The sequence below is a fragment of the Pan paniscus genome, chromosome X (assembly GCF_029289425.2).
Source record: "Pan paniscus chromosome X, NHGRI_mPanPan1-v2.0_pri, whole genome shotgun sequence".
In the NCBI taxonomy this organism is placed as follows: Eukaryota; Metazoa; Chordata; class Mammalia; order Primates; family Hominidae; genus Pan; species Pan paniscus.
This window is the reverse complement of record NC_073272.2, coordinates 154,794,391-154,811,086: the sequence shown is the minus strand read 5'-3', so window position 1 is coordinate 154,811,086 and position 16,696 is coordinate 154,794,391. Positions and strand designations below refer to the sequence as shown.

Below are 16,696 nucleotides of genomic sequence, written 5' to 3'. Positions count from 1 at the left end.
GCCCCAAGGTAGGAACACGCCTAGCTTGTTCAAAATGAAATGAGGCTAAGTTGGAGTGATGATCAAGAGGAGACTCATAGGATATGTGGTCAGCAGTAACTAGGACATAATCTGACCTACAACCTACCAAGATCTCTTTGGCCACTCACTGGAGAAGAGGCTTAAGGGAGGCAAGGACAGAAGCAGAAAGACAGAGATGATGGTGGGTAGCAGTGGAGGTGGTGTGAAGTGGCAGGATATTCTGGATACATTTTGTAAGTAAAGGTGACTAGACTTTTCTGATGGATAAAGTGTATGAGAGAAAAAGAAGAGTCATTACTATATATGTAAATCTAAGCAAACATTTACTTTTTAAAGCAATATAAAAGTTTGTTACTTGAATATATAAAATATATCATGGAGTTAAAAATATATAGAAATTTATTATATTTGGTATCTAAAGTAGTCAAATTCATAGAAACAAAAATGAGGAGCTGTTTAGAGTTTCAGTTTTCCAAGTTGAAAAAGTTCTAGAGATCTGTTGCACAACAATGTGAATGTACCTTTTTCGGCCTGAACAGGTGAAAGAGTTTCTACTAATTGAGTTGGGGAAGATTGAAAAGGTATCAGGTGTAGGAGGGAATGTCAGGTATCTGACCTGATAGAGCATAGTCAGGTTTTGTTTTGTTTTCTTGGAGGGGATATATTTTGCTTTGGAAACTGACCATTTTCAGGAGTCACCTGTGTAAGTAAGTCAATTGTCCTTATGTTCGTGATGGTGAGAAGATTTTTGGAATATGAACTAAACCATCATTGTCTAACTTTTCAGACAAAGTTTCTGTGGAAAGACCTACGGACAAAGACATCTCTCCTTGGCAGAGTGAGCTAGGATTACCAGCTCTTCAGCCGCAGCTGAAGGCAGGAGTCCATGGAACCCCAGAAGCTGCTGATAATTGGATTTCTGCTATGCTCTCTAACTTGCCTCTTGTTGGAGACAGTAGCTTCCTCTCCTTCGCCTTTGTCTGCCTTGGGAATACAAGAAAAAACAGGATCGAAACCACGCTCAGGGGGTGTGTTTGCTGTTAGGATGAATGTTTCTTTCTTCATAGGACTTAAGATTCATGTTTCAGGTCAGGTAAAATGAATTTCATGTTTAAAAAGAATGTTCATAGGAAAGCAAACTATTCTGGTTTGGTTCAATTTAGTTCAACAAGCATTAACCTACCTACTACGTACCAAGCCCTTTTCTGAACTACATGGATTAGGAATTGAACAGCCTCTGTTATGAAGGAGCTCATAGATAGGCAGACAAAGCCATAGATGCCAACCTTCCATGGAGTATGATCAATGCTCACAGGGGACAAGGGGATCATTTAAATTGTTTTGGGGGAGGGGTCAGGAAAGACTTGACAAAGGAGGTGAAATTGAAAATAAACCTGATGGTCCACTGATCCACAATCTAGGTTCCAACATGCACACACATGCTATTCAAGTGTCTTGCTGGTTAGTGGTGAATCCTCTCAACTCCATGCTGCAGACACTTTCATTTTCCCCTCCTTCTTTCTTCAGGGTCAAAGCACTGTACCTTCCTCCCCCAGTTGCTAATGAAAAGACCCAACATCCCCAGCCTTACATTGATCAGCAAACTCCCCCTAGAGGTCCTTCTTCCAGTGGCCCTGGCCCCTTTCTCCTCTGCTCTTAGGGCTGGTGGCCTTCTCCTTTCTCTTCCTGGGATACTCCCTCTCCTCAGCCTCCTGCAGGACTCCCAGATATACTCTAGGCAACAACACTTCAGTAAAGACTTTCTTGTTATCAAGTCATGCTTCTCTTTCAAGAAGTACCCAATATACTCAAGATATCCGAAACAACAATTATTGTTCCTATTTGACTTACAAGGAGGCAAAAATTATATCCATCTCAGGATACTTTAAAAACAAAATGTTTGCCCTTTGAACATCTTACAGCCAGCACAGCAAAGTAGTTTAGAATATGGGCTCTGGACAACTGTAAGAACATGATATCTGGGACAACTATTTGAACTCGAATTTGGATTCAAACGCCAGCCCTATCATTTACTTGACCTCTCCTCAATGAATGTCTATGCTCTTTCTGCAGGTAGTCACAGGTCCTGGCTGAACAACTTCAGGGATTACTTATGGCAACTTATCAAGAGTGCCTTACCTCCAGCAGCCATTGTTGCTTTTCTTCTCACCTCAGCACTAATGGGGATGCTCTGCTGCTTCACGTAAGCTTCTGTGGGAAGAAGAGACAGGGAGGAGAGAGGGAACGTGAAGGGGGGTGGGAACAGAAACAGGTTGCTCACCAGCCTGCATATCTGTAATTAAGGGAAAGTTTTAAGAAATTCAATTCTGGGAGGAAAACTGTGAAAGGTCATGCAACCCCCGTTGAAAATGTCTACTTTCTCTTTTACTTCCTCCAACCTGCTCCATTTGTTACCAGTGACTGACAGGTCACATTTAATGACTAGTGTTTCCAGTGGTCATTTCTTTTATCAACTTGATTAACTCCTAATTTTTCTTCCCTGTGGCTCAAGAACTATACATAGAAAATAAATAATTAGCTGTGCTCTCAATTTCCTGAAAATTTATCATAATATTTATCTACATAAATCATATGAAGCCAAAAGAATCCTGAGGAAAACAAAATAGTTGAGCTAAATTTTGTTAATTCAGTCAGTATTTACCAACAAATGACTACTTGCTTGTCTCTGTGCTTGTTGCTAGAAAGGCAGAGAAAGAAGACGATTAAAAATTACAAATTGGTAGGTCATTGCTATTGTGGGAGACAGAGTCCAAGTGGGGAGACCTATGAAAGTGATCAACGAAGGTGTTAAAGAGATGAGGTCAGGAAATAGTTGGCCAGTTTGCAAGAGGAACTAAAAGGGAATAGAGAATAGAAATGGGGGGTCCTGCAGAGCTCAAAAATCTAATAAAAGTGGCTGAGGATAAAGATCAGATTAAGGGTGTGGCATCACCTATGGCTCCTGTAACCTCAAAATGATCACAGGATCAAGAACTGTGTCTAGGAAGCAACCTTGGATGCGGTTACTGGCACACGGAACTGATTGGAGGCAAATAGATTAGAAGTCAGCTAAGCTTTTGACAGAAGCTTATTGCCAGAGAAACCATAAGCCAGAACTAAATGAGCCATCAGTTGTAAACAATAGTTAGGCCTCCAACCTTCCATGAAGAAGAAGGACACCAGCTTCAAAGGTCCCAACATTTGCTTCAGATGCAGCCATAGAGAATAATGGATCAGTAGAGCCTCCCAGAGAATGGACAATGGGCCACAGAGTCACCCTTTGAAAGCAGGATTTGGGCCTAATCCATGCCTACCTACCAGGACTCCAGGATTGCCACAGAGCAGTGACTGCTGTGTGTCTCTCATTCTTCCTATTTCCAAATGGGAATGTTTATGGTGCTTATCCTCTTCCTGTTCCATCATTATTCTGGGGTGTGGAGATCAGGAGCATATAACTCGTTTTAGTTCATAGGTCACTTAACCAAGCAGAGCCACCCTCAGACTTGAGAGAACTAAGCATCACCCAGATACTCTGGACTTTGAGCTGGACACAGTGATGAGTGTGACTTAGTACTGAGGAAAGGGTTTGCCGCAAGTCAGGGAGACCAGAATTTGGCATTCAGAGTATAATTAATGATCAATGCCTGTGGAAGATAGGGGGTGGAAGGGAGAAATCAAACTGTCTTGCAAGCCCAACAAAGACTCAGTCGGCCCCATCAGGGTTGTCCCACATGGCTGAAATGGCTGGACCTCTCTAACCCCACCTCAGTCATTCACTGGATGTGGGCTCCTCCCAGAAAGTACATGGAAGCTCTCTGCAGCTGAGGCAGACTCTGAATGAGCTGACAGGTAGAGGCTTTCTGCTGACAACACTCTCAGCAGCTAGGGAAATAAGGCCTTTCTCAAGCGGAAATATGGGTGGAATATTTCCATATGCATGACAGGGTGGCTGTGTTCCACGTATGAAAGGAAAAGTGAAACAGATACTGGGTGATCAGAAAGACAGACTGTAACAGAGACTGGCTATATGTTCAGCAATCCTGTTCCTTCTTCCCCAAGCACAGAGTAACATTATATTCTCAACCTTCCTTCCAGTTAGGCTGGGACCACAGTACTGAGATTTGGCCAGTTAAATATGAGCAAAAGGAATGTATGACATTTCCAGGCCTAGCCATAAAATGTCTTGCACATGCGTCCATGCTGCCTCTCTCTTTCACATATGCATGGCTTCAACTGAAGGACTCTAAGATGGTGAAGCCACATGATGGAAGGAGCTGGGATCCCTGAATCACCTTGTGGAGGAGAACTTAACTTACATCAGAATGAGGCATGAGTGAAGGATCAATTTTATTGTGTTAAGCTACTAAGATCTCAGGATTGTTTGTTATAGCAGCTGAATATCCCTGACTAGTATACCTAGCAACCAACCAAGGGAGCTGGAACTCAAATCAAGATATGTCTGGTTCCACATCTTTGAAGTCATTGTTACTCAAACTGTGGTCAGCAGGTCAGCTGCATCAAAAGCATCTGAAGTATTGGTTAATTAATATTCAGAGGGACTTCTGTGAAGATAAAGCAGGCAATATGCCAAGAAAAAGAATTCCTTCTTTGAAGTAGATGGCTTAACCTGAATAGAAAAGCCAATAAGCCCTTGCTGGGAACAAGCAAGCTAACTAGTGAAAGAAACATTTCTGGACCCAATTGGGCACCAAGTAGAAGCCTAACAGATAAATTTGAATGAATAAGCATATAGGCAAGCCATATTTTTAAGAAGCAGTTTGTTGAGGCAAGAAGGTAAAGTCTAAAACTTCTTTATGCTCAGACCTACATCTGCTGCTCTCACTTGACTGGAAAGAAGTAAAGGCTACAAGAGCTCACACATACCTCAGCATCATGAAAAGAATTTGTTAGTCCAAAGTATAGCACTGGACTTGTGCACATCTCCTGTAAATAACTGGTCCAGTAAGAGTTTACCTCATTCAACAGGAAACAGCACCAGATCTATGCAGAGTTACTATATGGAAAACACAAGAAACGTATAAGCAAGAAATGGCAGATAAGGAATACTCACTAGAAAAATATCTCAGGGCAGATAAAAACCATGTACTAACATATTGCCATAAATTCAAAACATTTGATACAAAATATAAAATAATAGCTAAGGTCGGGCATGGTGGCACATGCCTGTAATCCCAGCACTTTCAGAGGCTGAGGCAGGAGGATTGCTTAAGGCCAGGAGTTTGAGACCAGCCTAGGAACATAGCAAGACCTCATCTCAATAATAATAATAATAAATGCTATATGCAGAAATACAACAGGGCAGATAAGGTATACCAAAACAAAAGAAGAAGATGAAAATTAGTTGGAAAATCCCAAGAAAAATGTAAAAGACAAAAAGTAAAACTATCACCACAATGAGGAAGCATGAAGAAAAAGACACATTGGTGCAAAATATGAAAGAAAATATGGAAAATAGGATTATATAGGCAAGCAGTATTAAGTAAACAGTTTGGTGAAAGTAAGATTAGAGAAGAAATGGTAGATGCAGGAGGCACAGAATGATTTCTTTGATGAAGAGAACCAAAATAATCCAACAGAAGAAAAAGTTATAATTTTTTCTTTTTCTTTTTTCTTTTTTTTTTTATTGTTACTATACTTTAAGTTTTAGGGTACATGTGCACAACGTGCAGGTTTGTTACATATGTATACATGTGCCATGTTGGTGTGCTGCACCCATTAACTCATCATTTACATTAGGTATATCTCCAAATGCTATCCCTCCCCCCTTCCCCCACCCCACAACAGGCCCCGGTGTGTGATGTTCCCCTTCCTGTGTCCATGTGTTCTCATTGTTCAATTCCCACCTATGAGTGAGAACATGCAGTGTTTGGTTTTTTGTCCTTGCGATAGTTTGCTGAGAATGATGGTTTCCAGCTTCATCCATGTCCCTACAAAGGACATGAACTCATCCTTTTTCATGGCTGCATAGTATTCCATGGTGTATATGTGCCACATTTTCTTAATCCAGTCTATCATTGATGGACATTTGGGTTGGTTCCAAGTCTTTGCTATTGTGAATAGTGCCGCAATAAACATACGTGTGCATGTGTCTTTATAGCAGCATGATTTATAATCCTTTGGGTATATACCCAGTAATGGGATGGCTGGGTCAAATGGTATTTCTAGTTCTAGATCCCTGAGGAATCGCCACACCGATTTCCACAATGGTTGAACTAGTTTACAGTCCCACCAACAGTGTAAAAGTGTTCCTATTTCTCCACATCCTCTCCAGCACCTGTTGTTTCCTGACTTTTTTTTTTTTTTTTTTTTTTTTTTTTTTTTGAGGTGAAGTCTCAGTCTGTCACCCAGGCTGGAGTGCAGTGGCACCACCTCGGCTCACTGCAACCTCTGCTTCCTGGGTTGAATCGATTCTCCTGCCTCAGCCTCCTGAGTAGCTGGGATTACAGGCACGCGTCACCACGCCCAGCCAGCTGATTTTTGTATTTTTTGTAGAGACGGGGTTTCACCATGTTGGTCAGGCTGGTCTTGAACTCCTGATCTCGTGATCCACCCGCCTCGGCCTCCCAAAGTGCTGGGATTACAGGCGTGAGTCACCGCGCCCGGCCAAGTTATAATTTTTTAAGTGTTGCAGAAATTAAAGAAGACTGGAGTCTGTGGTCATAAAGGACACATCAAGTCCCAGGAAAAATTGGGACTTGCTACTGGGCACATAGTAGACTCTCAGTAATACTTGTTGATTTTTAATTAAGACATTTCACAGTGAGGATTGCACACAGCCTCTCTGTGCCTCATTCTTCCTCCTCTATACTCACCTGTGTATACCATTAGCTGCAGCTGTAATGAAGGCTTAAGCTAGCTGCTTATTACCTGAGGCACATGGAAGCTTGGCTAATCTCCCAGCATTCCAGAAGCAGAGGTGGAAATCAGGAGGACTGACAGGCTCTAACAAGTCCACAAAGATATGTGTACAAGGAATTTTTAGTATGGTTTACGATAGTGAAGAAATGAAAACTTAAATGTCCATCAGTCTGGGGCTAGCTAAAGAAAGTATTGCACATTCATACACTGAGTACTAAGGATAATTACACAGAAACATATTCATGAAATATCATTGAGTGGAAAAAGCAGATTATAACAGAAGATATATAGTTTAGTCTAATTTCTTATTAAAAACTAATTGTATAGTGGGAAAGCCTCTAAGAACCTAACCGAAGTATTAGACATTGGTTATCTCGTTGTGGTAGTGAATAGGTTGTTTTATTACTATTGGCGGTGGTGTTAACTTTTGTTTTTCCTGTCTAATTGCACTTTCTGATCTTTCTTTTTTTTCTTTTTCTTTTTTTTTTTTTTTTTTTTTTGAGACGGAGTCTCGCTCTGTCGCCCAGGTTGGAGTGCAGTGGCACGACCTTGGCTCACTGCAACCTCCGCCTCCTGGGTTCAAGCGATTCTCCTGCCTCAGCCTCCCGAGTAGTAGCTGGGATTTACAGGCACCCACCACCACACCCAGCTAATTTTTGTGCTTTTAGTAGACATGGGGTTTCACCATGTTGACCAGGCTGGTCTCAAACTCCTGACCTCAAGAGATCCTCCTGCCTTGTCCTCCCAAAGTACTGGGATTGCAGGCGTGAGCCACCGTGCACAGCCTGGTAATTTCTTTTTCTTTTCTTTTCTTTTTTTTTTTTTTTTTTTTTGAGACGGAGTCTTGCTCTGTCACCCAGGCTGGAGTGCAGTGGCACGATCTCGGCTCACTGCAAGCTCCGCCTCCCAGGTTCACGCCATTCTCCTGCCTCAGCCTCCCGAGTAGCTGGGACTACAGGCGCCCGCCACCACGCCAGGCTAATTTTTTTGTATTTTTAGTAGAGACGGGGGGGTTTCACCGTGTTAGCCAGGATGGTCTTGATCTCCTGACCTCGTGATCCACCTGCGTCGGCCTCCCAAAGTGCTGGAATTACAGGTGTGAGCCACTGCGCCCGGCCCACTTTCTGATCTTTCTACAATGAGCTGTATTGTTTGATCAGTTCATTTTTAAAAAGATACTTTAAAAACGAAAGAAGAAAAACTACCTAACCATACTTATACCACTACCTCCAAGCCCCACTGTACTGGAAACACATTCTTATTCTGCTTTTTCATCAAAGTATTTTGTTTGTATGGAATTATTTGGTTCATATTAAGAGAAAAACTGGTGTAAAATCCAATCTTTGAAAAGGTGATATAATTACATAGCAACTCTGTGCAGAGCATTCACCATTTTATCTTCCTTTCCCAGCATTCTTGTAGTTGATCCAGTCCACTGAAGAACTAGAAGATTCAATAGGGCAAGTGTGGTCTCTCCAGTTGGACTCCAAAAGAGTGGGGCATTTGCTATCTGCTTAAAATGAGGACGTATCTATCAGTTGAAATTAAATCGTCTTCCAACTTGAATTATCCTTTGCCTTCATTTTCTCCTTCAAAAGTTGCAATTTTAAAATGTGAATATCCTTATTACTGTTTTGGTTATAATAGTAATACATATTTATTGCAAAAAAAAATTGAGAAATACAGAGAAAAGAATAAGTTTCCATAATTCTAGCAACCAGAAATAAACATCATTAACATCTTGATGTACCTCCCTTCAATTTTTTTCTATGTATGTATTACAAGTTTTCCAAAGTCTGTTCTGTGAAACAATAGTTCTGTTTTAATAAAAGTCACAAAACAGTGAGGGCCCTGTGGTCAGTTATGTTTGGGAAATGCTGGATTAAACAAATTTAAACCTATTTTTCTTTGCTCAAGGACTTCTAAGAACTTTTAACAGGCTAATACTAATCTCCACAAGGGAGTATAATATATAGCATTTCCCAAACTAATTTAAACATGAGCTTTTTTTTTAAATGTAGTGGACATGACATAAGTCATTTAACGACCTCTCCATATAATAATTATTTAAGGTATTTCTATTTATTCACTATTATAAATGTAATACAGGTAATATTATTAAAAATTATTGGCTGGGTGCGGTGGCTCATGCCTGTAATCCCAACATTTTGGGAGGCCGAGGCAGGTGGATCACCTGAGGTCAGGAGTTCGAGACCAGCGTGGCCAACATGGTGAAACCCCATCTCTACTAAAAATGCAAAAATTAGCTGGCCATGGTGGTGCGCCCCTGTGATCCCAGCTACCCAGGAGGCTGAGGTGGGAGACTTGCTTGAATCGGGAGGCGGAGGCTGCAGTGAGCTGAGATAGTGCCATTGCACTCCAGCCTGGGTGACAGAGCAAGACCCCGTCACAAAAAAATATATATTAATTTGCTTTTCCTTTTTGCTGTTCTGAGTTTGAAATCATTCATTCAACAGACACTTGTTGATCACCTACTGTGAGCCAGACACTGAACAGGTAACAAACAGACGGGGTCTTGCTCTGTCACCCAGGCTGGAGTGCAATGGTGCTATCTAACCCCAGCTCTTGTGGAGCCACCATGCTAATGTGAAGATTCAGAGAAACCAGATTAAGCGAGGGGCAGAGTAGCTCTTGTGAGCCATTGAAAGGATTTAGGCTCTTCCTGGGGGCCGTAGTGGGGGCCAACAGAAGGTTTAGATCGGAGGAGGGATGTGAAGGGAGAGCAGATGGGATTTGATTAGGATTTGGATGAGATGAGAGAGAGAGTGAGGCTTCAAGCATGCCTCCGAGGTTTTTGGCCCGAGCAAATGAAAGAATGGGGTTGTCATTTATTGAGCTAGAGAAAACTGCAGGAGGTTAGGAATTTACTACAGAGAAAATGCAAAGAGAAAGAAAAACTGAAGTGAAATTCTAATTGATGCTGAGGTGAGATCCAGTGGGCTGCCACATGGCCTGTCATGTGGCCTGCTGTGGCAAGCCAAGGTGAACTCAGAAAAGACTTGGAGTTTTGTTTAAGTCCAATGTTTCCTTTTTGACTGTCTTTCTGGATGATGCGTCCACTGTTGAGAATGGGGTGTTGAAGTCCCCGTGTTGCTGTCAATTTCTCCCTTGTCTTCTGTAAATATTTGCTTTATATATTTAGCTGCTCCAATGTTGGGTACATACATATATATATTTACAGTTGTTATGTCTTCTTGATGGATTGACCCCATGAAAGGAAAATAAATCGCCCCCAAATGACCAAGCGAAAGGGAAAAGTCAAGCTGGGAAGTGCATTGGGCAAACCTGCCTCCTATTCTATTCCTAAATAAGATAACTACAAAGATTTTTTTTTAAAGCTACATACCTTCCTCACAATTTGCCCATGAAGAAATTCCTTGTAAACAAAGGACAGGCAGAACTCAAAGTCATCCCTCTGCTCACATGAGACAAATGCATATCTGATTGCTTCCTTTGCCCTATTGTTTCACAAAGTCAGACTAAAGCATAAGTGACTCTTCCTGCTCTCACATGTAAATTGTGTATTCAGTGAAAGGCTAATCGGCAACTCAAAAGAATGCAACCATTTTTCTCTTATCTAACTATGACCTGGAAGCCCCCTCCCCACTTCAAGTTGTCCCACCTTTCTGGACCAAACCATTGCATATCTTACATATATTGATTGATGTCTCATGTCTCCCTAAAATGTATAAAACCAAGCCTTGGGCACATGGCATCAGGACCTCCTAAGGCTGTGTCATGGGCATGTCCTTAACCTTGGCAAAATAAACTTTCTAAATTCACTGAGACCGGTCTCAGATATTTGAGGTACACATTTGGTGACCACAAAGAGACTCTGAGTGGAGGTGGCCCTGACCTTTGACAAATCTCCTATCAGTACTTGGTACCAACTCGAGCTATCTTTATGGCTCAAACCAATAGAACAATTTGCTGAGGCCTGGGAGCTCCCCTCCCTCCAGAGAATCCCTCATCTCCCAAAATTTGGTTGAGATCTAAAGTTTATTTTGCTGTACAACTCCTTTTCTGGAGTTTTGCTTGCTTCCAACAAGGAAGGCAAGTTTTCCTGCTTCCATGACAATGAAAGGCAGATAACTGCATTCTGGAATTTGAGCTCACTTCCAACAGGGAAGGTGAGTTTGAGTTTTTTCCTACTTCTGGGATGGTAGAGAGCAGTCTTCAGCCTGAGACCCACTCCTAGGTAAGTAGCTGAATTGGAGTTTTCTCTTGGCTAAAGTTACGATTCACAGTCGGCTGGTCTTAATTTCTCCTTACCATTAGAGGACTCAGTAATCATATTGTTGGGGTTCTTTTGTTGTTTGTTCCAGTCTTTCTCCCATCAAATTTGGCCAATTCTACCTGACTTGGTCAAATTCGAATGAGAATTCCAAACAGTGAGTAACAAGGTATCTCTGAATTGGCTAAAATTCCTCGCAGCTGCAAAAGAGAAAAAAATGACCAAACATGCAGTTGGTTTGTGTGTTTGCTCCCTGTCTTAAAAAAATAATTGTTCTTTCATTTACTTTTCTTCCACCCTATTCCTCCTTCTCCCCTCGCCATCTTTGGTACCAAGAAGAATATAAAGAAGGCATCTAATGACTCTAACCCTTTAAAGAACTCAGGACAAAGGCACCATTCACTCCTTTGGGGCTGTTCTGTTTTCTTTGTGGAGTTTCAAGAGTCATGGGCAGATTCTTCTTAGGTGTAAAGCTCTGCTCTCCTGTATTGCATTACCTGACCTCTTTGGCTTCTGGGGGTGAAGTGGCTACATTGTCTGGGGTATACACCCTGGGGTTCGTTGTCATACACCAGGAAAATTTAGGACATGGACACACACAAGTCTAGGAGCAGAGGTTTAATGAGCAGAAGAGAAGAGAAAGAGAAGCAGCTTTCTCTACAGAGAAAGGGGTCTCCCGGTGGAAAGGACCAGCGGGTGGTGGATGCGCCAAATTTTAGTCAGGTTTGAGGAGGTGGTGTCTGATTTACATAGGGCTGACAGATTGGTTCGATCAGGTATGACGTTTACATAGTGCGGGGGAAGGCTGGTGGCCCCAGCTGAATATTATTATGCAAATGGACTTTCCAGTTGATTGGAGCCATCTTGCCTCTCTATGTCTGCAGCTGAACTTTACAGGCTGCTCTTTGTTAGAAAATCATTTGGGGCTGCTTTTTATTAAAAAGAAAAACTTTACTGAGGATCCCCATACCCTTACTATCTGCCTAAGTGATTTCTTCTTAAGTCCTGTATCAGGGGTACCAGAGATTACCACCTTGTCCTGTGAGAGGATTTGACCTTGGCATGTGTAATAGCAGACAAGAGCTACAGTTAAAGGTGGCCGAGGACAGTTTACAGAAAGTGGTCTTGGCTGGGCTTTTTTCCTCCTAGGAAGTTGTTTAGGATCTCAATTCTAATTCAGATGCATTTTAAAGAGTCTTCTCCATTGCCTTTCCTCCCCAAATTAATCTCCATTGGCTTGTCTGCATATTTGCATGAGGAACTGCACTGTCACTTTCACAGATAAATGAGAGACTGAGTTTCCTCAACCCCAAAGAGAAAGGGCATTTTGCTCCTCCCAGTCAAAAGGTGCTCCTGGGTGACTGGAGGCCAAGTGGGAGTGTCTGGGGGTTACCTCCATGTGATGTGCAGTAGCCCTACAGGGAATTGCCAACAAAATTAGTTTTAAAAGCCTCGTCCAGGGAGCACATATAGGAGCTGCTCACCCCAAGCTTTGAGCCCTCCCAGAGGTGCTAGACCTCTGGAGAGAGAAACTGAGACACAAAAGAGGGCCGAAACAATTCAGTGGTGATGCATTGTGGAGTCCTGTCCGCAACCAGCACACTTTGACCCACCACACTAAACCCTAGGCCACAGCTCAGTTCCTCCTTTTAAGAAAAAAACAATGTGGGAAACACATCATCTAAGAATAAGGAAAGACAAGGAGAACAAGCCCCCTTGGAAGCCCATTTGGTTTCATGGCTCCTGTACTCGCAAGTGGCTGTGTAAATGGAAGGGCCGGATTTCCTGCGACTCCAGCTGCTCACGCGTTAGGTCTGTTCTTGTGCACGTTTGAAACTGACAGGCAGATTACATCAAGGAAAATTCCGAGCCTGAAGGTCAATCTGCAACTATAAAGCTCCTGAATTCTCTATCTCTCTGCTTTCTTTTCTGCCTGCTTTAAGTCTGTTGTTACTTTTCTACTGAGATAAAATCCACTGTTTGCACCTAACCGTTTCTTTTTGTTATTGTTTTTGCAAACCAATGAGTTGTTATTAATATCGCATGGCTAGAGTTCTGAAGTAAATGCTCTAGGATATTTGTTTATATGAGTGTGTATGTGTGTGTGTTTACGTGTATGTAGACGTATTTGGTTATATGTTTTCTGCCACAAGGTACCAAATTTGGCTTAAAGAGTACTCATAAATTAAATAATAAGCCCAAATGCTTTTCAAGCTCACATGACTTAAGTAGAGTTTTTACTAAGCTAGCTTTAAAATTATTGGTAGAGTAATATTACAAATATCTTCAGAAATGTCAGTATACATTTTTGTTTGCATTTATTGATCAAGAGATTTCATACTTATCCCTGCCAAATATTATAAGGTGTCAAAATTTGTCATAAAGCTTATTTTATTTTATTTTATTTTATTTTATTTTATTTTATTTTTTGAGCGGAGTCTGCCTCTGTCGCCCAGGCTGGAGTGCAGTGGTGCGATCTCGGCTCACTGCAAGTTCCGCCTCCAGGGTTCACGCCATTCTACTGCCTCAGCCTCCCAAGTAGCTGGGACTACAGACGCCCAGCTAATTTTTTTGTACTTTTAGTAGAGACGGGGTTTCACCGTGTTAGCCAGGATGGTCTCGATCTCCTGACCTCGTGATCCGCCCATCTCGGCCTCCCAAAATGGTGGGATTACAGGCCTGAGCCACCGTGCCCAGCTGTCATAAAGGTTATTAAACAATAAACCCAGCCCAAAACAGAATGATCTTTGCTTGTGTAATCTTTCACAAAAAAGACATTATTATTGGTTTAATGAAGACAGCTAAATCCTGAATTATTTGGTAAAATAACCATGTATTCAATCTTAAGATTCTAACTCAGATAAATGCCTGAAATTCACAAGCTATAAAATGGTTGACAGGAAAATAACTTTGGTGACTGTTGCAGTTTTCATAAATAATCTAGGTAAACTATTAAAATAAAATAATTAGGTAAATGTGATGGGATAAATACTTGTAGATAAACTTGCCATCATTTAGAATCTAAAGTTAAATAATAGGTATTTCATTAAATGGGTGTTTTCTAATTAAAAAATATGTATTGTAGGAAAACATTTTTTCTAAAAAATGTGTGTGTTCTTGTTAAAGGGTGAGTAATTTTTGTCTAATTCAAAGGTTATTTAAAGGTTATGTATAAAACAAGGTAAAAAGAACCGGGAAATAAGAGATATGTAAAGAAAGGTATAGAAATAAAGAAGTATTTTTGGTAAGAAAGCTTAAAAGTAATTTTATATGATAAAGAATCTTATATGGTAATTTTTTGTCCCAGAATAAAATGATTGGTTATTTAAGAAAGAGGGAAGGTCAGGACAAACCAGAAAGTCCAAGCATATCATGAATGGTCTGGCCACAGCTCAGTTCCTCCTTTTAAGAAAAAAAAAAATGTGGGATCAAATCTTATATGATCGGTGGGTCTCAGCAGCTTGGGTGGCGGGAGGAGTGGCAGCGGCCAGGCAGCCCAGTTTCGCGAAGGCTCTCGGCGCGCCGCAGCCCGCAGGCACCCGGCACACACCCTCCCTGCCACCAGGATGCCCAAGAGGAAGGTCAGCTCCACCAAAGGGGCCGCCAAGGAAGAGCCCAAGAGGAGATCGGCGTGGTTGTCAGCTAAACCTCCTGCAAAAGTGGAAGTGAAGCCAAAAAAGGCAGCAGCGAAGGATAAATCTTCAGACAAAAAAGTGCAAACAAAAGGGAAAAGGAGAGCAAAGGGAAAACAGGCCGAAGTGGCTAACCAAGAAACTAAAGAAGATTTACCTGCAGTAAAGAGGGAAACGAAAACTGAGGAGAGTCCAGCCTCTGATGAAGCAGGAGAGAAAGAAGCCAAGTCTGATTAATACCATATACCATGTCTTATCAGTGGTCCCTGTCTCCCTTCTTGTACAATCCAGAGGAATATTTTTATCAACTACTTTGTAAATGCAAGTTTTTTAGTAGCTCTAGAAACATTTTTAAGAAGGAGGGAATCCCACCTCATCCCATTTTTTAAGTGTAAATGCTTTTTTTAAGAGGTGAAATCATTTGCTGGTTGTTTATTTTTTGGTACAACCAGAAAATAGTGTGGGATATTGAATTATGGGAGGCTCTGACTGTCTCGGGTGTCAGCTTAATATTCCATAGATGGGGGGTTAGTTTTTATATCCTATAATACAAAGCACATTAAATGGCAATATGGAGTCAGTCCTGCATTTAATGTCTTGAACATTTTAAATTACTTCTATTCCCATGTTGTTTTTTAGTAGAATTGTTTCCTAAAGAAAACCACTCTTTGATCATGGCTCTCCCTGTCAGAACTGTGTGCACTCTGTAACATCTTTGGTTGTGGTAGTCCTGTTTTCCTAATAACTTTGTTACTGTGCTGTGAAAGATTACAAATTTGAACATGTAGTGTACGTGCTATTGAGTTGTGAACTGGTGGGCCGTATGTAACAGCTGACCAACATGTGAAGATACTGGTACTTGATAGCCTCTTAAGGAAAATTTGCTTCCAAATTTTAAGCTGGAAAGTCACTGGAATAACTTTAAAAAAGAATTACAATACATGGCTTTTTAGAATTTCGTTATGTATGTTAAGATTTGTGTACAAATTGAAATGTCTGTACTGATCCTCAACCAATAAAATCTCAATTATGAAAATAAAAAAATTTATATGATCAAGTTGTCTATAATTAAAGGGAAATCATTTATAATGGTTTTTCTAGAGATTGGGTTTTGATATTTAAAGAAAAAAACACTTATACACTAAAGGATTGATTAGAACAATGATATTTTCTTAAGGTATTTGCTTTACCCTTAATAAAACTATAAGATATTATGATTTTTAATGCAAAGTTCAACTTTGTGTCTCGTGTTTTCAGCTTTCTCTCCGTTAAAAGTCTGAAATAATAACTCTCCTTCAACTCATTTTCAGCTCCTGTACGGTTTTTTTTTTCCTCCTTCGGTTTCTGTTTGTTGTGATCTGATGCTAAAAATGTTTTATCTTAAAGGTCTAAAGAAAGTGTTTCCTTCCAACATAATATTCTGTGCTCTTGGCTTTAAATTGTTCTATGGATCTGAAAATTTGCATTTATGATCCAGGAAACATTCTTCCTATGTCTAACTAGTTCAAGTACCTTTTTCATTAGTTTTGACTTGAACTTATCTAAATGGAACTCCCCATAGGGAACAGCAGTCGCACCGCGGAAGGTCTCTTTTGCCTTTGGGTAACTGGCCTAATAAACAGATTTTATGCTTTATCAAAATAATTTCTATGTCATTATTACTAAGTTTTGATTTGTTTAGGGAAAAAAACTGAGATTAAAACTTTTTTTAAAATTAAGGTTATTACATCCGTGTGACTTTCTATATGTGCTTTTAAAGTTCTTGTGCCAGTGAGTCACAGGGCTTTGACTACTGGGTCTGAAAAGAACCCCAAGTCCTGCTAAATATTAAACACTGACGGCAGTTAAATCCTTATCTTCAAACCCCATAGAAGATGCCAATGAAAATAAACTTTGTTCATGAGACACT

General features: G+C 40.9%; 2 protein-coding genes across 2 annotated transcripts; both read left to right on the top strand.

Annotated features, from left to right (window-relative positions):
* Nucleotides 1-907: 907 nt before the first annotated feature.
* SMIM9 (small integral membrane protein 9) lies at nucleotides 908-8,517 on the top strand. The gene is made up of 3 exons (XM_014343601.2): nucleotides 908-1,049; nucleotides 2,095-2,224; nucleotides 8,312-8,517. Exons 1-3 carry the CDS (start codon nucleotides 908-910, stop codon nucleotides 8,337-8,339), a joined length of 300 nt encoding a protein of 99 aa, XP_014199087.2. The 3' UTR covers nucleotides 8,340-8,517.
* Nucleotides 8,518-14,467: 5,950 nt separating this feature from the next.
* On the top strand, nucleotides 14,468-15,825 carry LOC103784715 (non-histone chromosomal protein HMG-14-like). The gene has a single exon (XM_034950279.2). The coding sequence runs from the start codon at nucleotides 14,722-14,724 to the stop codon at nucleotides 15,022-15,024; it is 303 nt and encodes a 100-aa protein (XP_034806170.1). The 5' UTR covers nucleotides 14,468-14,721; the 3' UTR covers nucleotides 15,025-15,825.
* Nucleotides 15,826-16,696: the final 871 nt, after the last annotated feature.

Bases quoted from the DNA above. Each gene is read 5' to 3' on its own strand.
- SMIM9 (XM_014343601.2), top strand. From the start codon at position 908: ATGGAACCCCAGAAGCTGCTGATAATTGGATTTCTGCTATGCTCTCTA. The intron at 1,050-2,094 runs GTGTGTTTGCTG...CTCTTTCTGCAG, and splicing joins ATCGAAACCACGCTCAGGGG to GTAGTCACAGGTCCTGGCTG. The intron at 2,225-8,311 runs GTAAGCTTCTGT...TTCCTTTCCCAG, and splicing joins GGGATGCTCTGCTGCTTCAC to CATTCTTGTAGTTGATCCAG.
- LOC103784715 (XM_034950279.2), top strand. From the start codon at position 14,722: ATGCCCAAGAGGAAGGTCAGCTCCACCAAAGGGGCCGCCAAGGAAGAG.